This window comes from Urocitellus parryii, chromosome 16 (genome assembly GCF_045843805.1).
Source record: "Urocitellus parryii isolate mUroPar1 chromosome 16, mUroPar1.hap1, whole genome shotgun sequence".
Lineage (NCBI taxonomy): Eukaryota > Metazoa > Chordata > Mammalia > Rodentia > Sciuridae > Urocitellus > Urocitellus parryii.
The window spans coordinates 10,094,570-10,118,616 of NC_135546.1; the positions used below are offsets into that span (position 1 = coordinate 10,094,570).

The 24,047-nt window shown below is 42.4% G+C and overlaps 1 protein-coding gene across 1 annotated transcript in view; it reads left to right on the top strand.

The window, feature by feature from the left end:
• Nucleotides 1-22,413, top strand: part of Edem1 (ER degradation enhancing alpha-mannosidase like protein 1) — a 31,250-nt gene extending 8,837 nt beyond the window's left edge. The window contains exons 3-12 of the mRNA XM_026383060.2: nucleotides 262-365; nucleotides 2,001-2,172; nucleotides 3,161-3,344; nucleotides 5,908-6,082; nucleotides 7,628-7,748; nucleotides 8,208-8,378; nucleotides 10,906-10,979; nucleotides 12,346-12,442; nucleotides 15,380-15,583; nucleotides 18,477-22,413. Of these exons, the coding sequence (XP_026238845.1) occupies nucleotides 262-365; nucleotides 2,001-2,172; nucleotides 3,161-3,344; nucleotides 5,908-6,082; nucleotides 7,628-7,748; nucleotides 8,208-8,378; nucleotides 10,906-10,979; nucleotides 12,346-12,442; nucleotides 15,380-15,583; nucleotides 18,477-18,566 (1,392 nt within the window). The 3' untranslated portion in view covers nucleotides 18,567-22,413. The remainder of the gene's footprint in view (nucleotides 1-261; nucleotides 366-2,000; nucleotides 2,173-3,160; nucleotides 3,345-5,907; nucleotides 6,083-7,627; nucleotides 7,749-8,207; nucleotides 8,379-10,905; nucleotides 10,980-12,345; nucleotides 12,443-15,379; nucleotides 15,584-18,476) is intronic.
• Nucleotides 22,414-24,047: the final 1,634 nt, after the last annotated feature.

The following is a 24,047-nucleotide window of genomic DNA, read 5'->3' on the forward strand; positions in this document are numbered from 1 at the left end:
GAAGAGGAGGAGTGCCAGAGATCCCAGGAGGAAGTGTTTTCACAGTTTTGCCATTTGGAGCTAGGACTGTTGAGTTGCAGGAAACGGGCTTGCCATCTGTCCCAGAATATTTGTGAAAATAACTGTGCTTTTCTCCCTTTTGTGTTTCCACTCCCACAGTGGCAAAACCACATACAGTACAGACATTTAGATGAAGTGGCCCAGATGCTGCCTCCGTTTCATTTCGAGCTGCTATAATGGTTTGTGTTCCTCTTTTTAAAGATAATGGGAAATTCATCCGAGTTCCAGAAAGCAGTCAAGTTAGTGATCAACACAGTTTCTTTTGACAAAGATTCCACCGTCCAAGTCTTTGAGGCCACAATAAGGTAATAAAATGCATTAAAGGCTTCTTTCTCTGTGTGTGTAAGGAGATAAATTCCCTTGAGAGTTTTCCAGCCCCAGTTTCCAAGTAGAGAGTCCATGTAGATGTTAGGGTGCAGTCTGTGTTTCTCATGTTCATTTTAGTGTTTATCAAAATCGGAGCAGTTGATTTTAAAGTAATCACATTGTAGACTGAATGGAAAAACAAACATGTTTTCATTGTTGTGTAAGATGAGTGTCCCTCTAGTGCAGACTCTCGTGGTGGTTTCCCTCTTGTCTGGTCTCATTTCCTTCCTTCACTTTGTCCTAGGAAAATACATTCATATTTCTAAAGGAAGCGAGAGCTTCTCATCTCCCCACCCGCAGAAAACCACTGTTGGTTTGCATTTTGGTTTATTTCCTTCTTGTGTGTTTCTTACTCATGTCTCTCTCTCTCTCTCTCTCTCTCTCTCTCTCTCTCTTAAATGTATTGGAATCCTGCTCTGTAGCCAGTTTTCTATCTTGCTTTCTTTAGTTTGAAATATCTTGACTTTTTTCTATTTTCCTATTTAACTTAGACTTTTTGAAAATTGTATTACTATGTGACATTTCTGGTTTCTAGATGTAATGTTTATTTAAGATTAAAGTTAAATCGTTTGTTCTAAAAAAAAGTCACAATCTATTGGAATGGGATACTTGAGGGTCTTTAGGGACATAGATCTAGGGTGGTGCCTCCTGTGTCTCAGTAGGTTATTTTCCTCTATGAAGTTCATCAGAGGTCAAACTATACAAGTTACCTGGTATTTGTTGTCTTACTTTTTTCTGTTTCTTATATGGCTAAATTTTCCCCCAAGTGAGTTAAATCAAGAATAATTCAAGGGGTTGGGGATGTGGCTCAAGCCGTAGTGCGCTTGCCTGTTATGCGTGCGGCCCAGGTTCAATCCTCAGCACCACATACAAACAAAGATGTTGTGTCCGCAGAGAACTAAAATAAATAAATAAATATTAAAAATTCTCTCTCTCTCTCTAAAAAAAAAAGAATGTGTATTTAAAAAAAAGAATAATTTAATAGTACTAATAGATAATATGTATTTTGAAAACAGTTAGCATACACCCAATTAGTACAGACATTTTCTTTCTTTTTTCTTTTTAAAAATCTTTACACCTTTATTTTATTCATTTATTTTTATGTGGTTCTGAGGATCAAACCCAATGCCTCACATGTGTTAGGCCAAGTGCCCTACCACTGAGCTACAGCCACAGTCCAGACCTTTTCTTTCTTTTTTTTTTTTAATATTTATTTTTTTTTAGTTATCGGCGGACACAACATCATTGTTTGTATGTGGTGCTGAGGATCGAACCCGGGCCGCACACATGCCAGACGAGCGCGCTACTGCTTGAGCCACATCCCCAGCCCCCCAGACCTTTTCTTAATGTGCTGTGGTATAGGTGACCAAATCTGATGAGTGACTTCCCTTTCTCCCTGTCAGTAATGCTGTGAACTTTGATTTTTAGGGCTGGGAAGGACTTCAGGAGGCCATTGAGTCAAGTCAGCTCAGTGTCCATAAGGAAATAGAGAATTCTTCTGTCATTTTGAATTGGATTGTTTGTACATATAAGAAACAGTATTTTATTTTATGTTTTGTTCTTCCTGCAATTAGGGTTCTGGGAAGCCTCCTTTCTGCCCATAGAATAATAACTGACTCCAAGCAGCCCTTTGGTGACATGGCAATCAAGGATTATGATAATGAATTGTTGCACATGGCCCATGACCTGGCTGTGCGGCTCCTTCCTGCCTTTGAAAACACCAAGACAGGGATCCCCTATCCTCGGGTAGGTAGACTGGTTTGGCCTTTTGTGGTTGACAACTGACCATTTTCCTGAATTAAAACTCTTTGATAGAAGGAATGGGGCTGAGGTAGGAGAGGTAAGTGGTGTCCTTGGGAGAATTTGGTTCTAAATACAATGTAAATGGGTTTTAATTCATTTAGTTTTACTGAGTACCTACTGTGAGATGGGCACACAGTGACATGGTGACTTAATCCATCCCCTTAAGAAATTTATGTTCCCATGTTCAGTATTCACAAGTCCTTTTATACCTGTGACTTATATCCCCTGCTACCAAGTTGTATGGAAAATTTGTCTTCATTTCTGACTTGGATCTCTTTCTCCAAAGGTCCTCGTGTATATTGTAGGAGCTTACTGAATGTTCTTACATGGATCTTTCAAGTGAAGATTAGACAAAACAGCAAGTTAGCTGCTGATTTCAATGTAGAATGAGATTGTATCTTTGTCTCATTTGCCAAGCCAGAGCTCCTCTGGGAATTGAGTCAGCCTTTTGGGTAACCCGGGAGAACTGCCAGACCACAGAGCTTCCATGATGACACTGACTGTCATACTTTGGCTGAACCTCCCTTCTCTCCCAGTCTAGATTTGTTTGTTTGCTGAGCATTAGTGAGTTCATAGTAGCTCACTTAAAAGTTAGAAACGATTCTATAACTTGCCTTTTTCTCTATTCCCAGAGCCTGGTGCATTTGTAACTATGAAGAAAACCTGCCTGAAAGAGGTGGTTTAGTGAATAGTGTTGTAATCATCCCCTGAAGATTTGCTCTTATTAATGAGACAAGACTCCAGTGTTCTTACTGTCTTGATTGTATCTGTCAATCTGAACTCACATATTTATCTTGGGTATAACAGGCAGGTGGTGGGCTGACTCTCACCATTCAGGGTTTATCAGCTGAGTGTTGGGTCTATGACTTGGCCTGTCATCCCATGGGTTCTCGGATTTTGTTGTGAGACCTTTCACTCTTCCTGTCTCCAGGTGAATCTGAAGACAGGTGTTCCTCCTGACAGCAATAATGAAACATGTACGGCCGGAGCTGGCTCCCTCCTGGTGGAGTTTGGGATTCTGAGCAGACTATTAGGGGATTCCACATTTGAGTGGGTGGCCAGGCGAGCAGTGAAAGCTCTGTGGAACCTCCGGAGCAATGACACGGGATTATTAGGTGTGGTACCCCTTCTTCTGCCATTGGGTCTACATGACATCTGGTTCCATCTCCTTTTACCTTCTCTGCCTGGGGCTCTCCATCACTGTTGCTTCCTTGTACTAGTTAATTTGAAAACTGACAACTCAGAAAGAGTGGCCCTCATTGTCTCTATACCCAAATTCTTTATGTGACCTTTGGCTTAGAGTGAGGCTGTAGGGTGTGATGGAAAAGAATTATACTTATGTTATTGGAGAGCTCACTTCCATCTTGGATCCCTTCGCATATTCCATTTGAAATTGTTAATGGAAATGCTATAAAAAGAACAGCCTCGAGGCAGATTTTATTACTTTAATATAAGGTTCTAAATATAGGAATTTTAGAATTACTATGGGATAAATTCCTCTTAAAATATTGAGAAGTGTGATGGTAGATTGAAAGCCTAGATTAGATCCATATTAGGTGGGCTTTTCCCCTTGAGAATGTTTGGTTAATGTATTAATTAAAAATTACTATGGAGGGCTGGGGTTGGCTCAGTGGTAGAGCACTCACCTAGCACATGCAAGGCCCTGGGTTCAATCCTCAGCACCACATAAAAATAAATAAAATAAAGATATTGTGTCTAGCTACAACTAAAAAATAAATATTTAAGAAAAATTACTATGGAATATTTCAAACATTAATAGTAGAAAGAAAATATAATGAACAAATAACACCTACATATTCATCATTCATCTTTAATAATTATCAATTTTGCAAACTCACAATGGGTTTTTTTCCCTCATATACTTGTTTGGGACATGTTTTCTTTTGGTGTTGGGAAGTAATTTGGTGGATTGCTCTAGAACCATAGAATCATAGTGGGTTCAAGTTTTGATTTTTAAAAATGATTGTGGGGGCTGGGTGCGGTGGCGCACGCCTGTAATCCCAGTGGCTCAGGAGGCTGAGACAGGAGGATCACAGATTCAAAGCCAGCCTTAGCACTAAGGAGGCACTAAGCAACTCAGTGAGACCCAGTCTCTAAATAAAATACAAAATAGATCTGGGGATGTGGCTCAATAGTTAAGTGCCCCTGAGTTCAATCCCCAGTACAAAAAAATAAATAAATAAAAAAAAATGATTGTGGGGGCTGGGCACGTGGCTCAGTGGTGGAGCATCTGCCTGGTGTGCACCAGGCCTGGGTTCAGTCTCCAGTGCCACAAGCACACGCACAAGTGATTGCATATTTTTTTTTCTTATATTCTAATCTTTTTTTTTTTTTAAAGAGAGAGCGCGAGAGAGGGAGAGAGAGAGAGAAAAAGAATTTTAATATTTATTTTTTGGTTATCGGCGGACACAGCATCTTTGTATGTGGTGCTGAGGATCAAACCCGGGCCGCACGCATGCCAGGCAAGCACGCTACCGCTTGAGCCACATCCCAGACCTTATATTCTAAAATTTATATACAAATTTCTTATATTTAACAGCAATATTAGAAGAAAAGTCACTTAAATTGTCAATCCATCACCAAATGATTTACATGTATCACCATGAATTTTTAATTTTGTAGCCTAGGATGTGCAACTGTTATATATTTTGAATTATAGCATGTTAACAAACACAAAGATTTTTATTTTGCCTTACATTTGATAGTTCATTCCAGTGTTTGAGTTATCTTATTTTCATAGTCACCATGTTTAAAAGCTTACATAATTGTCTATTAACTCGTTCTCTGGTGTTAGACACTTGGATTATTTCTCTTTTTTTTTCCCACATTACAGATAATTTTCTGTTGAACAATATAATTTTTTCTTTTTGTACTGGAGATTAAACCTAGGGACACAGTATACTGAGCTATATTCCCAGCCTTTTTTAAAAATATATATGTTTTTAGTTGTAGTTGAATACAATACATTAATTTTTATTTTATTTTTTTACGTTTATGTGGTGCTAAGGATCAGGGCTTCACATGTGCTAGGCAAGCACTCTACTGCTGAGCCACAACCCAGCTCCCCCAGTCTTTTTTATTTTGATTTTGAGACACAATCTCCCTAAGTCAAACTTGACATCCTCCTGCCTCAGCCTCCCTACTAGCTGGCATGCACCACTGTGCCTGGCTACACTTTTTGTTTTAAAAACATCTTTTCAGAATACATTCCCAGGAGTGACAGTACTGAGTTAAGGGCTGTAAATATTCCTTTGGACTTTGAAACAGATTGCCAATCTGGAAAAGCAAAATGATAAAACCTATTTTTCTTTGCATTAAGTGTTTAGCCCCCTTTTTTATTGTATGCATGTACATGATGTAATAACAAATCCCATCATTATGTGTAACCACAGTGCACCAATAAAAAATGTGAAAAAGGGGGAAAAAGTAAAAAAACAAAATGTTTATCATCTCCTTTTTATGTCTGTGGTTCAGTCTATATATTCAGAAAGATCTTTAGGCTGTTCAAGATACTGATAGGACTGACAAAAATTTTAGGGCCAAGTATTCACTTCTTTGTTAGTGAGGATGAGGGCGCCATAAAGCAGTGAGGTTAAAGTAGGAGGACTGTCCTCCCCCCAAGATGACTGGGACTGAAGTCCTTGTTTGTTTTTGCAGGCAATGTTGTGAACATCCAGACAGGTGACTGGGTTGGAAAGCAGAGTGGCTTGGGTGCTGGGCTGGACTCCTTCTATGAATACCTCTTGAAGTCCTACATTCTCTTTGGAGAAAAAGAAGACCTAGAAATGTTTAATGCTGCATATCAGAGCATTCAAAACTACTTAAGAAGAGGGTATGTTTCCTTTTTGTCACTTGAAGAGTTTACATTTTGAAATATTCCCATTTTTATTAACATAAACTCCTATTCTGTGTCTGCCCTCACCTTACCATCTCTCCTACTTGTTTGTTAGTCATTTGGGGGGTGAAGGTCTGTATTAGTTATCTGTCACATGGCATAGTACTCCAAAATCTAGTGGCTTAACATTACAAACATTAGCTTGTGTAGTCTCTGAAGGACAGGGATCCGAAGCAGCTGAGCCCATGGATCTGGCCCAGGGTCTTCCTGGTTGCTCTTAAGCTGTTGGCCAGGGTCATGGCCATTCAAAACGTGAATGGGGCTGGAGGATCTCCTTTGAGGTTCACTAGTGTGTGTGGAGATGGGAGTGGCAGGCTTTAGTTTCTCATTGGCTATGGGTTAGAAGTCTCTGTTCTTTGCCAGAGGCCTTTCTGTAGGGAGTTCATGTCGGCAGGCTTCCCCAGAATGAGTGATCTGAGAGAGGACAGAGAGAGAGGATACAAAAGCGGGGGGGGGGGGGGCGGGAATAGTGCTTTCATGACTTCATCTGGAAATGATGTGCCAGCCCTTCTGCCAGACTGTCGGTCACCTAGTGCAACCCCTGATGCATAAGCGTATCCACCAGAAAGTAGAGGTCATTAGGAGCCATTGTGGACACTGGCTATTAGAAGGGATGACACATCCCTGTGTCTAACAGTGGCTGTAATTGTAGAGAGAGCTGTAATTCAAGGCAATCATTATTTTCATCCCTTTTCTTTCTGAAGAATTGCTAGGATTGGTCTTTATACCTGATGAAAGAAATGACAGTTACCACATTTTTACTCCCTCTGAGCTTGTTAAAACAGCATTATTTGCTGTTCTTGGTTGTACATTCCAAATAGCAGGAGAGAGAGAATGTGAAGGGAGAGCCATTCAGAGCTACAGTGGCTTTTACTCTGCTGTCACTCTTCTCCAGGTTTATTTTTGTATGCATTTATGTGTTCAGTGGCCAATGTGGGTTATGGCTACTGAGCTTCCTGCTTTGTAAGATTTTCTTGGACTCATTTCTACATTAGGTATTATGGGAAGCACTTGTGTGAGTGCTGTGTTTAAGGAAGAGGGTTTCTGGCTAGAATTAAGTCATTTTTGCTTTTCAAAATCCCAATCTAAACTGAGCAGTAATCTCCAAGGGTCCTGCCCTGATGTATTATTCCTTCAGGTCCATGAGAAGAAAGTCTTTGTACAGAAAGAACCAAGTTTCCTCATTCAAGTCAAATCCCACACAGAACCATGCATTGTATCAATTCTGTTACACAGCAGTATTCTTATATCTGAATGCCAAAGTGATTTTTGCAAAATATGTTTTATTCTGTAGTAGATGTTATCTTCTGCTACATTCTAGTATATTCAACTAGTGGCAATCTTATCTCCAAACGAGTTAAGAAAAATTAATGTTGATTCTGATTAAATAAAACTACCAGGGACTGCTAGAGCAACAGAGCTAGAGCTCTCAGTGAACTTTCTTTTTCTTTTCACCTTTGCATGTGCTGTTTGGATTTGCAGACGGGAAGCCTGTAATGAAGGAGAAGGAGACCCCCCTCTCTATGTCAATGTGAACATGTTCAGCGGGCAACTCATGAACACCTGGATTGACTCTCTTCAGGCCTTCTTCCCTGGACTGCAGGTATTTGCTAAGAATAATGAATCAATGGAAAGGGATTCCATCCTTGTTTCCCCCCATCTCAATCTTTCAATCTCTTGAGTGTTCTTTAGCTCCTCTGGATTTGCATAACATGTCTTGATTATTCTTTGTGAAATCAGACTCTAGAATATTAAACAGTCAACGTATGTAAGTACAGAACCAGACTTGCAAAGTAATTGCATGGGATGTTTGGATGATCCATCTCTGCTGTTTGTTTTTTGTTCATGAGTCATTTAAGCTCTGCCATGCCATTCACATCAGTGTGGCATATGATGGCCAGATACAGAGTGCATCTGTCTGGGCCACTGCTTTTGGGTTGGTTTTATCTCCAGCTATATGAGGACAGATTAGAACCAGGGGTCAGACAAAAGCCTCTGTGTCACTTCTTCTTGCTCTTGAGAAAGCATCTCAGCCTGGTGACCTGTGTCATCTTCTTCTTAGGTTTTGATAGGAGATGTGGAAGATGCCATCTGCCTCCATGCCTTTTACTATGCCATATGGAAACGATATGGGGCCCTCCCTGAAAGGTATAACTGGCAGCTGCAGGCCCCTGATGTTCTCTTCTACCCACTTAGACCAGAGTTGGTGGAATCCACATATCTCCTCTACCAGGTACTGGCATTCATTGAACAATTTGTTGTTTCACAGAGACTTGGCAGAGTTACTACCAATTTGTAATATTGTCAGGGTTCCACAGGGTGGAGAGAAAGTGAGCATCTGCAGCTGATTTTTTTTTTTTTCCCCCTGGTCTTTGGGATTGAACCCAGGGTACTTAGCACTGAGCTACTTACCCAGCCTTTTTAATTTTTTTGAGACAGGGTTTAAGTTACTCAGACTGGCCTCAAACTTGTGATCCTTCTGACTTAGCTTCCTAAGTTATCCTAAATATGATTTTTGTGTGTGTGTTGGGGGAGTATACCAGAGATTGAACTCAGGGGCACTCAACCACTGAGCTACATCCCCAGCCTTATTTTGTATTTTATTTAGAGACAAAGTCTCACTGAGTTGCTTAGTGCCTCGCTATTTCTGAGGCTGCCTTTGAACTCACAATCTTCCTGCCTTGGCCTCCCAACTAAATATATTTTTAACCTCACATTTTGCTAAGAATCATGTTTTTACTATAGGACTTATTTCACACCTCTTCTAATATTTGTGAGGAAAATTTTGTCCTTAATGTGTTTCAACTCTGACCAAAGTACCCTTTTCTGGGATGCAATTCAGTTCCAGTATACTGAGGAATCCTGGTCTTTATACTAATTATTCTGAAAAATAGACAGTCTGTTACTTATTTGTAGAGGAAGTCATCTGGGATTCTTCTGAATGCTGATTTTTGTCTAATACTTAAAAAAAAAAATGGGCTGAGAATATAGCTCAGTTGGTAGAATGCCTTGCATACACAAGGCCCTAGGTTCAATTTCCAGTACCATAAAACAAAACAAAACAAAACAAAAAAACACCCATGATGTTCACCTTTCATCCAGTTGCTTTAGTGCCAAAGGGAATGTCATTCTAACTGTAGAAAGTCTCCTCCCTGATATGTATGCTTCTGTGCACATCACACATGCATACTCATGGAGAGTAACTGAAGTTTCCAAGAAGCTGTCCCTCCCATGCAGCTCAGGAGGCCTCTGACAGATGCCTGTGTGGGCCAAGTAGAACCTGATTTGTTTTACACTCTAGTAGTAGTACTATGGTACTGCGGTTTGGATTTATTCAGTAATTTTGGGGCAGGGACACGGAGGCGGGTGCTGACGTTGTGGAACTCAGGCCTCGCTCATGTTGGGGAAGTGCTCTCTACTACTGAGTTGACAACCTCAGCCCCTCAAAAATTTTCTTATACTGAATCATTGCCATTTGCTTTTAGATGAAAAAAGGAGAAATCCTATGAAACTGGTAATAGTTCTCATGCCTAAAGTGAGACCTCAAGAGTTTTTCAGAACCTCTCAAAAACGGGAAGAGGTGATATCATACATGGCCTTTCTGACCCTGGCTGGAGTGTGGCCTCTCTGACCCTTGCTGGAGTGTGGCTGTGCATGCTGTGAGCACGGCATGCGTGCTTGAGTTCTCTTAAGCTTAGTTCTGTTGCCTATGGGCTTATACCTCTTTGTTTCTGTTGCTACCTCCTCTTTCCTATTTTTCTTTTTTGGAGGTACTAGAACCCAGAGGTGCTCTACTCTGAGTATATCTCAAGTCATTTTCACTTTATTTATTTATTTTGGTATTGAGGATTGAACTCAGGGGCACTTGACCACTGAGCCACATTCTCAGCCCTATTTTGTATTTTATTTAGAGACAGGGTCTCACTGAATGGCTTAGACCTCACCATTGCTGAGGCTGGCTTTGAACTTGGGATCCTCCTTTCTCAGTCTACCGAGCCACTGGGATTACAGGCGTGCACTACCACGCCCAGCTGTCTTATCTTTGAGACAGGGCTCATTAAGTTGCTAAGGCTAGCCTCAAACTTGTGATCCTCCTACTATAGCCTCCCAAGTTGCTGGTATTATAGGTGTGCACCAACCACCACACTCAGCTCCTCTCCTCCCCCCAAATCATCTAAGAGCATATGATAGAAGAGGCATTATGGAACTCAGGGCCTTCCTCATGCTGGGGAAGTGCTCTACTACTAAGTTGACAACCTCAGCCCCTCAAAAAAATTTTTTTTTTTTTTAATACTGAATCAATCTGAGAACTGATTGTAGAGGCCTTCCATAGACACTTTAAGGGGCTTATTCCCATTAGCCTCACCTTATGTTGCCATAATTGGGATGGGGCCAATGTCCTGTTTCCTGTGCGTGTATCTAAGGTTTCTAGGGAGTTTTGAGGCAAGGTAGAAACTAGGTTTGTTCTCAGATGTGGTACTGTCAGGGTGGGCATTGTTTCATTTCTGACCATGATGAGGATCAGGAGAGCCAAAGTAGAGTATTGTTCTACCCAAGACCAGATTTTCTGACCCTTGTTAAGGGTGTGCTGTGATGTGGACTGATAGGACATCTTGTCCTTTACATTCATGACCTTAAAGATGAAGTGAGCTGAACCCTGCTCAGCTGGTGACGCGTCTCCTTGGGGAACCCTACACTCATGACGGTTGTTGATAGCATGTCTTCCCAGCCCTTATAAAAGTCTCTTGTGTTCCCTGTAGGCAACCAAGAATCCCTTCTACCTCCATGTAGGAATGGACATTCTACAGAGTCTGGAAAAGTACACAAAAGTCAAGTCAGTTTTCTAAGTTCCTTCTTTTCTCTGTGATTTGAGTTATTGTGGGGAAATATCCTACTTTGTATTTTAATTTGTAGAACTTAGATCATTAGAGTTAATTTTGTGGGGAAATGGTTTACCTTTTGATGTAGTGGCATCTCAGTATAGTGGGAATTGATTTTTATGTTTCCTCTCTTTTTTTAAAACTAAGGTTTCAGCAGACTGTTTTTAAGTAACTCATTTTCCTTAGTTATGCAAATAACACAGAAACATTTAGGGAATAAAGGAAATACCAAGATTTAGAATATTCTTTTGTTGTGATCTTTACAGATAACTATAGTCAGCATTTAAGTATATAAAGTCTTTTAAAATATATTTGTATATATGATGTGTACATATATGTATGTATGCATAAAACCGTATTCTATATTTCAATTTTGTGACCTGCTGACTATGTTTTTCCTCCCTCCCTCCCTCCATACCTCCCTCCCTCCATATCTCCCTCCCTTCCTTCTTTCCTTCCATCTAGGACCACATACATGCTAGGCAAGTACTCTAGCATTGAGCTATATGCCCAGCCCTTTTATTTTTATTGATTATTGGTACCATTGATTGAACCCCAGGGGTGCTTAACCACTGAGCCATATCCTCAGCCCTTTTTGTATTTTATTTAGAGACAGGGTCTCACTAACTTGTTTAGAGCCTCACTAAGTTGCTGTGGCAGGCTATGAACTTGTGATCCTCCTGCCTCAGCCTTTTTATTTATTTTGAGACAGGGTCTCATTAAGTTACCCAGTTCATCGTCAAACTTGTGATCCTCCTGCCTTAGCCTCCCAAGTAACTGGGAGTATAGGCATGTTTTTCTGCACCCAGCTCAGCTTTTGTTTTTTATACATTAGTGTATCATAAGTATTTTCTTAGAAAATACTATTTTAGAATACCCACATAGTAAGTTCTCTAGGTACTGGTGCTAAAAATTTAAACCAATCTTTCTAAATTTGATGCCAGTCACTTTCTTGATCTCATACTGTATCTTTGGCAAATAGCTTGCACTGTCCTCCCTTCCCCAGTCTGGGGACTAACCTGGTAGTTTAGCAGCTGACACTTTTAAAATAAATTTACAAACTATCCATGCTAAAAAAACAAAATAATATAGGTTTGCAGTGATTTCCCCCTCCCCTTGGAGCTGGGGATCAGACCCAGGGCCTTGCCTTTGCTAGCCAAGCACCTCACCCCTGATCTATAATCCTAGCCCTATAGTTAATTCATCATATGGTATTATATAACTTGGTTGGTTATCAGGTTAATAAAATACTTCTCTTCTGACATCCATCAGCAGGGGGAAAGGAATAGAGGCTGGACTGACCAGACATCTGTTTTGCAGGTGTGGGTATGCCACATTGCACCACGTTATAGACAAGTCTAAAGAGGACCGGATGGAGAGCTTCTTTCTCAGTGAGACCTGTAAATACTTATACCTGGTATGTGTGCTGAAAGATCAACCAAGACTGTTTAGCATGGCTCAGAGCAGGCATTTTTGCAGCATTCTTGGCACTGTTGTGTGCTGGACATTGTACATACTCTGGAATGCCAGCACTTTCAGTACTATTGCTATTGCTGACTTCATGGTTGTAAACCTTGGGGAGGAGTTGTTTGCAGATAAACATAAATAAACTTTTGATTAGTAGCTGTGTGCAGCGTGGTTGGGAAGGCTTCTCTGAGGAGAAAAGCAGTGGTTTTTGTTAGCTTTTTTTTTTTGTTTTTCCTTTCTGTTTGTTTGTTTGCAATGTAGGCATGCACTCCAGCCCAGCCTGAGAGTGGCATTTATGACTCCTTTTCACTGCTCTCTCTGTACATGGTCTTGCCCAAGACCTGCAGTCCAGCTGTCTCTGTCCATAAAACACCCTCAGGCACACACTTGTGCATGTGTGGACAGGGAGAATTTCTGGACCTGGAAGGAACCTGTGGCATCACTTAGTTCATGTTTGTTCTTCCTTTGGAAAGCACAGCCTACACTGAGTTCAGGTGGCTTTCCTGAGGTCTTGGGGTGACTACGTGCAGAGCTGAGACTGGAATGGTGCTCCTCATTCCTGCCCTGAGCTCTTTCCACTTCTCTGCTCTGCCACATGGAGGGGTGGTGCATTTGTGTATGTAGCTGCTCTCCTTCCCTCTCTGCTACTTGACTTGGTATGGCCACGTACAGTGTCAGGAGCTCCTGCTTGGAGGATTCGGAGGTAGCAACAGTACTGATCCATTGTGTCACCCATTTCAGTGGTTCCAAGGTCTGGAGCTGGCTGGGTCAGAATCACTGTGGGGCCTTATTAAGTCAGAATTTTTTCAAGTTGACTTGGCAATTTAATTTTGACAAGTGTCTCCAGTGATTCTGTACAAAGCCAAGTTTTGGACTTACTGGTCTGATGGTTCCAGATCACTCTCTTGACTGGTTACTTTCTACAGAAGCCCAGAGAGGAGGTGGTGTGTCCACTGGCAGACCATGTAGTCTAGCCTGTGGGAGGACAGTAGCCTGTGGCTGTACCCTGGGTGTGCAGAGGTCTTGTTCTCATTGCAGCCTGGCTAAGCCTCTCCAGCCAGCAGCCATGGTGTCAGAAGGATGTTAACAGGACCGTTCTGGAGTAAAGGAAGGAGACCCCATAGCATGTGCAAGGGGAAAGATCCCAGTCTAGGAGGAAAAGAACCTTGGCTGTACCCCATTCTTTTCCCATGAGCTATGCCAAGTCTCACTTTTCATCTGTAAACTAGTTTAGGTCACCAATAACCTTTCTGTGTAATAGTTTCCCCTTATCTGTGGTTTTGCTGTCCATGGTTTTAGTTACCTGAGTTTAATTGTAGTCTGTAATTATTAAATACAAAATTCTAGAAATAAACAATTCACAAGTTTAAATTTTTTAATTACAGTATATTGTTATGCAATTATTCTACTTTATTATTAGTTATTATTGCTAGTTTCCTACTACATCTAATTGTATATAAAATTGTTTCATAGAATTTTCGGTAGGAATAAATAGTATAGAGTTTAGTACTGTCTGTGATTCTGGGAATCTGTGGAATGTCTTGAAACTCTCCCTCATGGATAAGGTGAGACTGCTGCTTTCCTTCATTCAGCATTTGTTGAACACCTGCCTTCTCCCCGACTCATCCCATAGTGGGTTAGTTTTTTTCCTGATGCCCCGTTGCACCTTTTCTTATTCCCTTCACATCTGCTGTTGCTGGAAAGGACTGCCTGTGAGCCACTGTGGCTGCAGAGCCCTACTCAAGACTGAGCTAAATGTTGACAGATGTATGGGGCTCTGGGCTGGGCCCTGGGGATACAGTGATGGGTAAAACATGCTCCTTGACTCTAGCATCTCAATTTTAGGGTCTAGGTGTGTGTGAGGTGGGGTTAGTTCTAGAATTTGAGCATGAGGACTCTTGGTGGGTATATGAGAATCATCCAGTCTACCACGCGGCCTGCGCAGTGGTTTCATTAATGAGGTTCTAGGCATAAAGTTAGTTAGACGAGATCGAAATAAAAACACAAGACTCAATTACCTTAATTCTATTGCTAGGTCCGAGACGGCTCCCCTCTCTGGTTCGCTCCTCTAGCCGCCCAGCAGGGCAGCAAGGATTACTCAGGGCTAGCAGGAGAGAGAGAGCGAGCACGCCGGGGAGTAGCCTTTTATTAGGGAACCAGAGATTCAGGGGAGAATTCCATCCAATGAAGGTTGAGGGGGGGCTGCACTCCAAGGTCAGGGTCAGCGATTGGGTCCCCGGGGTCAGTGGTCAGGCACACCCCCACACGGATGGGCTCTCTCATCAGGAGAGGGCCGGGAAAAACTTCGACTTATGCCAAAGTGCCTCAGACCCTCAACGGGAGGCACCCGATCACGTGTGAGAATGGCTTCCCACAATCCAGGGAACCTTTATAGACCATGTGTGCTTGGGTCCTAACCCAGGGGTTTCTCAGTCTCTGGGTGTGGGTAGGATATGGAAGTTGGAACAGGTCTAGGCATTTGAGTTTAAATAGGTGGATCCTGCCTTGAAACCAGTGTCCATTTGATGCCTTTTCTTGCAAGTCTGGTCTGAGTAGCTGGGACACTCTCCTATGAATTAGAAGTAAGTTTTTTTTTTTTTTTTAATATTTATTTTTAGTTATAGTTGGACACACTACCTTTATTTTGTTTATTTATTTTTTTTGTATGGTGCTGAGGATCAAACCCAGGGCCTCACATGTTTGTGCTAGGTAAGCGCTCTACCGCTGAGCCACAACCCCAGCCTCACAGTTAGTTGCCAGTTATGTCTTTTATTTATTTATTTATTTTGGTGTGGGGGGATGCTGGGGATTGAATCCTTGTCCTAATGCATGCTAGCTGAGCAATACTGTACCACTGAGCCATCTTTTTTTCTTTCTGTCCCTCTAGCTATTTGATGAGGAGAATCCAGTACACAAATCTGGATCCAAATACATGTTTACAACAGAGGGCCACATTGTATCCGTGGACAAACATCTTCGAGAATCACCTTGGAAGGAATTCTTCTCTGAAGATAGAGGAAAGGACCAAGAGGGAAAGTTTGTGCACAGGCCAAAACCTCATGAGTTAAAAGTCCTCAACTCCAGCTCTAATGTGAGTTGCATATCCAGGGGCAGTATGCATGTGGAGGAAGAGGAAAAAACCTAATTCCTTTAGCACTGAGAGTCCCTAACAAAGTGAATGGCACACTCAGTTTGCTGTTTCATAAAGGGACCATTGACTTAGATGTGTCATCAGGGTGTAAGGAAACCAGGAGCAGCAGCACAGTTACCTGGCTGCAAGGGCAGTGGAGACAGTGGCCACAGTATCTTGGAAGGAGAGTCTCATGTGTGAGGTGTGGCCATGGAACGGGCCACTGCTTGGATGTGGCTTTGTTCATGGTGTGGGCAATACCTGATCTTTCCTCCTCCTTCTGATCTCTTGCTGGAACTTCTCTTTGGTTGTGTCCATGAGAAGCCAGAAGGCAAAGGAGCCTGTTGATGCAATCCATTAGGTTGTCCTCCTGGGTGCCAGAGTGGGTGGAGAGTGGATCCGCAGGGGCAATGGAAGAGATCCAGCAAAGTCACCTGCCAGCAGGAGAGGGAAGAGCAGTCAGAGTTGTTACAGCTGATGATGCTTTTTTTTTTTTTTTTTTTTTAATGTTTAGTTTTTAGTTGTAGTTGGACACAATACCTTTATTCCATTCACTTATTTTTATGTGGTGCTGAGGATCAAACCCAGGGACCCCGTGCATGCTAGGCGAGCGCTCTACCGCAGAGCCACAATCCCAGCCCCTGATGATGCTTTTCAGAGTACACTGGGTTTCCAGTTTCATTTACAGTAATGCTGGACTCAGCACACCCAGGTTCTCCTGGTGGACATTGGGAAGATGTGGAAATGCAAGTTCCTGAGGCCTTCATGGAAGGCCCATAGGGTTGTGTTGGTTTGAATCACAAGAATGGTTTGAAAGTAAGGATCAGGAAATGGACCCTGGACCAGTTGAAATCTCAGATCTTATCCCACAGTGCACCGGATGCCACCTGTCTTCTCAGAAAAAGCCTCATTGTCAGGTCTGCCCCTTTCCCACACTGGTTGCCTGGTTGGGGGCACCCTTTCAGCACCTTTCCTTTTTTTTTTTTTTTTTTTTAAAGAGAGAGAGAGAGAGAGAGAAAGAGAGAGAATTTTTAATATTTACTTTTTAGTTCTCGGCAGACACAACATCTTTGTTGGTATGTGGTGCTGAGGATCGAACCCGGGTCCCACGCATGCAAGGCGAGCGCGCTACCGCTTGAGCCACATCCCCAGCCCAGCACCTTTCCTTTTGTGAAAGTTTTCCCATCATTCTGTGAACTAAATCAACACACCAGAGCACAGGTAGACCACCTCAGTTTCCACAGGGCCATGTAGTCTGATGAAGTGAACAGAGCAAAGTTGTGAAGGATAGGAAGAGAGAGGGATGTTAATGATCGGCAGCACACTGTGTGTCAGGCAGTGCTCTACATGCTTTCTGTATTTTTTACAACAACCCGCTTTTAGTAGATGAGTAAAGACACGGTGGCATCTGGGTCATTCATTCAGTGGAGCTGGGTTTAGACTCAGGCAGTTCCTTTTCTTTTAGAGAGAAGAGACCTCTGATCTGCCATACTCACTGATCCCATTGTGTCAAGTGCCAGGATACAGGCCCATCAGAGGGGTCCAGATTCTGGGCATGTGCATGGCCCAGTGGGGAGGCCAACTCCTCCCTAGGTGTATGTTATTTTTTTTTTTTTTTTTTTTCCGGAAGCTCACCCTGAGTTCTTTTTTTTTTAAAGAGAGAGAGAGAATTTTTTTATTATTTATTTTTTAGTTCTTGGCGGACACAACATCTTTGTTGGTATGTGGTGCTGAGGATCGAACCCGGGCCGCACGCATGCCAGGCGAGCGCGCTACCGCTTGAGCCACATCCCCAGCCCCCTAGGTGTATGTTAGTAGTGCTGGGGATACTGAGGGGCTGGGAGCAACTTATAAGAAAATCAGGGAGGATTCACTGAGCTGGCGCTTGAAGGATGAGGAGGAGCTTCCTGGAAGGGATATTCAGGCAGAAGAATTTGTGTCTACAAAAGTGTGAGGGAATGTGGGACCAACAGAAGGGCTGAGGTCCCGATCTTTTGGGGATGTGCACTACTCTGTGAGTTTTAGTGCAGAGCCCTGGGTAAATGCTTTGGGGAAGAACTATATAAGGAATGCATGTGGACAGCTGTTTCTAGGGATAATACATTTGGTTAAGTTGCAAGAACCACATCGTCCTTGAGTGTATGAAGGGAGTGCCTGTAATAAAAAGAAAATTGTACTCTTATGCTTTTAGATTGTATATGGACGAGAAGAACGTAACTCAGGAAAACACACCATTTTCAAAAAGCTGAAGTATTTTCTGAAATTCTGGATAGATTAAAGGACCCAAGGGATGCAGCTTTTATTCCTGGCTGCTAAGCACTTACTGTGAATGCCTTGGTCTCCTTGGATCTCCATTTCTTTACCCATAAAGTAAGGGTATTACATTTCATCAGTGATCCTCAATCAGAGAGTGATTTTGCTCCTCCAGGGACACTGGGCAATGACTGGACATACTTTGGGTTGTCACAATTGAGGGCTGGGAATTGTCACTGGTCTCTGGCAGGAAGCCAGGAATGCTGCTGACTGTCCTACAATACCCAGGACAGTTCCCCACAACAGAGTTATCTGTCCCCAAATGTCAGTAGTACCCGGGTTGAAGAACCCTGTGTTTATTCAGTGGAGCTGGGTTTAAACTCAGGCAGTGTCTTTTCTTTTAGAGAGAAGAGACCTCTGATCTGCCATACTCACTGATCCCATTGTGTCAAGTGCCAGGATACAGGCCCATCAGAGGGGTCCAGATTCTGGGCATGTGCATGGCCCGGTGGGGAGGCCAACTCCCAAGAGGTCATGCAACCACATCTCCCAAGAGGTCAACTCGTGGATTTTAATTTGGTATTCATTTTTGTCTTCCTAGTGCAATCGTGTTCCTGATGAGAGGAGGTACTCCCTGCCCCTGAAGAGCATCTACATGCGACAGATTGACCAAATGGTTGGCTTGATTTGATCTGCTCTCCTCTGTGTGACCTCATCTTAAACCAAATCTAAACACCTGAACCAGACCACGCCAGCATCCAGTCTGAAGGGGAAGGGGTGGAATCTGGCTGTCTGTGACAGTGTGGGAGTTCCTGTCCAACTCCTTACACACCTTGGGTTAATCCTTACACACTTCAGTGTTTCCCTTCTGTTCAATAAAATTCCCTGCTTTTTCTTAAAGTTATAATTTGAAATGAGAAGGTACACGGAAATTGGCTTCTGTTGATATGCTGATGTTAGTGAGCACAATAGGTGGGGCATCTTTGGATGGACCTTCTCAGCTTCATATTTGGGGTCCAAGTCTCCTGGCTTTGCCAGCACTTGCCCTACTACAGTATTGCCACCTCTTGGTTAGAGGATTGGGAATGGAATTTCTATGCAAAAGGGCCTGAAGATCCATTGGCATCCCTATATATTGCATTGAAAGTGTCATGCTTTCTCTCTCCTTTTGGACCACTAGGGCTCTCCCCCATATTTCAACTATGATTTTGGATCACGTAGGGGGAAACCATCCAGTTGTTCAATTATGCCCCCAGGTAATCTTCAGTGTTACAAAGTTCTTTGCTTAAGAATAATGGTCTAACTGGAATCCTAACAGTCTTTTGGTTGTTCTATTATGGTGTAAGGATTAGCTAACAGTGATATCTTGCATTTGTTTTGAACCTGGACCTATGTGAGATACTCCCTTGGTTCCAGAACCGGGGGTGCCTCTTAGGGGAAAAAAAAGAAAACAACAAAATCCCTAAGATTGTCTGAGCTTCATTCTTTCTCATATTTCCTGACCAAGGATTCAGAATTCTGACCAACTTTGGATTAAGAGTTTTGTTTCATTTTTGTGACCTGTGTCTAGTGCCAATTAGTTAATCAGGGAGAAAGAAGTGATCAGGTGACTTTCTGATAACCTTGAGCCATTTCTCTGTGTAGTACAGGCTTTAGATTAGTGCCTTATGGACTTTGGTTTGGGCTAGGGCTGTCACACCTAATGCTATGGTGTGGCAGGCTTGTTTTGTATTGAAGATTGATAGGGCCAGTAGTGTAAGGGGAATAGGGTGTGTGTTAGGAAGATTCTGGAAGTTCTTAATTCAGTGGACCTGTCAATCTATGATTTTAGCAAAGCATATGAGAGGAACTTGTGCTAAAACACCTTCTTTTCCTTTTTGTTATTTTCTTAGCCAGACAGAAGGTTCTCTCCTTGAAGTTAAACTGACTGTTCATACAAAGCAGAGCTGGACCCAACCGGTAGCCTGGCTTCTGTGCAGCATCACAGGTTGAAAGGGCAGGAAGTCTCTTAAAAATCGCCAGCCTCCTGTATCATGTTTCTCACCCATGAATGTTCATATACTTCACACAATTTTAGTCTTTTCAAAACTAGAAATAAGGGTGGGAGATGTAGCTCAGTGGTATATATAGACTGCTTACCTAGCATGCACCTGGTTCAGTCTGCAACACCACAAACAAAACAAACCTAGAAAGAAGAGCCATCTAAGCCATTTCATTTTTAGTCAAAAGGGAGAGAAAATTTATTTCTTAAAAATTTAAGTGTACTTGTTTTGAAAACGTATCATTCACTTCTGTGGGATTTTTAAAGAGGTGATTTTCAGCAGTAAGTGTAACATTTCTCATGCAATTTGTTTTAAAGAAAATGTCAAATACTTTTTTTTTTCATTTTAGAAGTATTGTTCTATTAAGTGTCTCATCTACTGAACACAATACTTTGAAAATACTACTTTAAATATTTTCATTAACTCCGTAAAATGTTAACTCACACATGTACACACTGTGTGTTCACACCTCTACTTTTTCTCCAAGCAAGTTGAGGTGGGACCACGAATGACACACCTGGGAGAAGAGGCCGGGAGACCAGGTATGTCAGGGAAGGAAGTGAGTGCTTTGGCATGGTTTTCTCTATGGCTACCCTCCCAGCCCTCTTTGTGGCTTCTGTGGCAATGGTTGTGTGCAAGCTCTCCAGTGTTCCCCCTTCTCACCTGGGCCCATTACCTGTCACTCTAGAGCAAGCTCAGGCATTTCTTCCTCCTTGTGCCCTTGGAATAGGCAACACCCTGGTGCCTTGAGTACAGCAGGCGGGTCTTGGGTACAGGCCAAGGTGAACCCTGTATTTACTCTTAAACCCTCCTGGCTTCTGCCTACTCGACTCACACCAGTTGGTGAGACTCTGGGTGAATCAGTTACTGTCACTTAATCCTGGTTATTTGAGCTTCCAGACTGTCCAGATTAAAGTGTGATGTGACATTGTCAATTATTTGTGTGGCTAGGTGCCAGAACACTGTTTGGTTTCAGTTATGAAAGTAGGTTCTCTGAGCCAAGTTCAAAGCTTGCTTGTTTTCTTTTCAAAAATCAGGATGTCAGCAGCAGTAACATATCTTGCAGGCCTTTTGTGTTCTCTTCCATATTCTGAAATACTGGGTAGGGAAGGGCCAAGGAGGAGAATGTCAGAGAAATCCCCTTGCTCCGTATTTTGTCCCAGGAACCCCTCCAATCTGAAGACTTCATCCTTTGGAACAGCTCTGAGGCTGAACCATCTCATGGTGCCACGAGTAGCTAGTTCTAGTGTCAGGCTTGGTCAGCAGGTTGAAGTCAGTTTTGCAAAGAACTGTTGTAGAAAACTACCATATGGTTTGAACTGATGGGATACAGTTATCCCATGCCAGAGTTTCAAATTGTTACAAAGCTGGCCTAGCTCCTGTAGACAATGTAACTGAAAGAGTATGTCACAAAGGAATGTTTGCTAGCTTTCTTGACTGTGCTGCCATCTAATCCTCCTTTCATTTTCTTCCTAGCTTCTTTTTCGGAGCTTGCTCTTTGTTATTGAACTTCCACTTTTGATAAAAAGTCCTGGGCTTTGCTTACCCTGGATTGTGGGCTATGCACAACACTTACTTTTTTATGTACTTAAACAAAATGTGTCAGGGTGGTGTCTGTGCAGGTAAATACCAGCCAAGAGTCCAGTTATCTGGTTTGGTAAATGCAGTTTTATAATCTGAGGGTCTCAGTGCCCTCCACACCTACGCACCTCTCCCCTGATCCCCCCACCCGGAAGAAAAATATCCCTCAGTGTTTCTCAGCTCAGTTTACTGAATAATTGCCAATTTAATTCTTCACTTTGGAGTTTGTAGACTCAATGTCAGACATTCCTTTCTTCTAGAGGGCTCTAGAACTCTTTTTCTTTTGATAGTCTCAAATTTAGTGCTGGTAATAAGGTAGGGTCCAGCGGTAATGTTGGCCACGGAGTAGCTGAGCAGAGACCTTAGAAAAAAATTCTAATCTTTGCTTTTCCATTCCCAAGCCTCCAGCTCCTACTCTTCCCTGCAGGGCAGGGACCCCGTGTGAAAGCCAAGAGGTGCAGCGGCCTGGGCCATGGGTTCCCAGGGTCACAGGGCTCAGGGTTGTGCTGCACTTAAATTTGGATGTGAATCTGATTAAAACAAAACAAAACAAAACAAAACAGTCCTGTGGAACTCCCTGATTCACAACTCCCTTCCCTCTTTCTGAGAGGCAGAGGAATAATATTTTTAAAAAGGTATTTTGTTTTAATTTTAAATAGCAAAACACAAGCTGCATTTTTATTTATTATACATGAGAAAGGTAAATCTGTTTTACAAAAAAAATCTAGAGTTGGAAACTCTAGGAAAACTCACTGAAATACACAAATGCTTCTCTGTAATGTGCAATATGTTTTGCAACTATAGATATTTTATGTTTAATCTGTAAATAAGAAATGTATTTAAATTAAAAGGGAGCTTTTTGTAAAAGGACCAAATGTTCTTTTATAAATGTACTAAGGAATATCTTGCTCTTTGAAATTTATTAGGATTTTTATGAATAATTTTTATTAAAGAATTTTTTTGAGTTGTCATCGTGTTTCTCCTTTGTACACTCTATATACACATTACATGTGGGACAGGGGAAAATCATGAAGGGAAAATGAATAAAATCTTTTAAAATTTCTTGTTTACAGCCAGCCTTCCTTGTAGAATTCTACTGCATTTTTGTCTGTCACACCCTTGCATTTAAATATCCTTAGCCTAGCACAGTAGGTAAGGCCCTTTCATGTGGTGGGTCTCATCACCAACCTCCCCTTTCCATTCACCTCCTTTTTCCTGGGCTCTGACTTGTTCCTGAATCTGTTGCCAGTTACTTGAGTCTATTCTAAAATCAATTCTAGCTGAATACAAGGAGCACTGGCCTCCCTTCTGGCACTCCACCCAAGTCCCTGATGGGATCTTGAGGGAGAGAGCTGATCCCATCTCTGGTGTCTGATGCCTCTGTCCCAGTTTTGGGCCACAGGCAATTCTGATGGGTTTGTTTAGAGACTGTAAAGCACCATAGGTTGGAGGAGAGTCCTGAGATCGGAAGCATCTTGCTAATAAGAACAGAATCTACCATTGCCAGGCAGGTGGCAGCTGTGTTTGTGAAGTGCCACGAATTTGCAGCCATTTGACAAAGGTAGGCTGGCCCAGGTATACCGAGTGGACCCATAAGAGCCAGGGATGCCACCTTGGCACCTACCTGCCTTCTCCAAGATGCCTTGCCTCCGTAGTATGGATGTGTGTGGCCTCAGCCAGCCGTTGGTGAGTGGAATGGAGCAGCCTGTGAAGATGCAGGTAAGTGCCAGGGCTGAGAGCAGGAACAGCCCACGCTACGTGGGTACAGTCTTAGCTCTACACCGACTACCTGTGTGCCTTGGGCAAGTGACAGTTTTTATGGCCTCAGCTCTCCCATTCATCATGGGATGATTATAGCCCACACTCAGGGTGGTGTGAGGATTGAATTAGATTAATATGTGATGTAAGTAAAATAGCACCAGGTACAGAGTAGATTCTGTTTCCTAGGATGATGACCAAGGTGGGTTTGTTTCCCAGGATAAGTCTTAGTGGAGCTAGGGTTGTAGCTCAGTGGTAGAGCGCTTGCCTTGTATGCGTGAGGCCCTGGGTTCGATCCTCAGCACCACATAAAAACAAATAAAATACTAAATTCTTTTTTTTTTTTAAAGAGAGAGAGAATTTTAATATTTTATTTTTTAGTTATCACAGACACAACATCTTTGTATGTGGTGCTGAGGATCGAACCCGGGCCGCATGCATGCCAGGCGAGCGCGCTACCACTTGAGCCACATCCCCAGCCCACAAAGGTTAAATTCTTAAAAAAAAAAAAAAAAAAAAAAAAGCTTTAGTGTCTTTCAGTAGGGACCCTGAAGAAGGAATAAGAATGGGAAGTTGCCATAGATAGGCCTGGCTTTGTCCTTGTGCACGTGTGGCTTGGGTCAAGAGTCATACCTGCTTGCAGTTTCCTCATTTGTAAAGCCAGAGATAACAGTATCTTAACTCCAGGGGTTCATGTGAGGGCAAAGTGAAGCAGCAGCTATATTTTGTTAGAGCATATCAGGTGGCAGCAGCTAAAAGCTTTACCAATGTTACCTATGAAGTTTTAATCA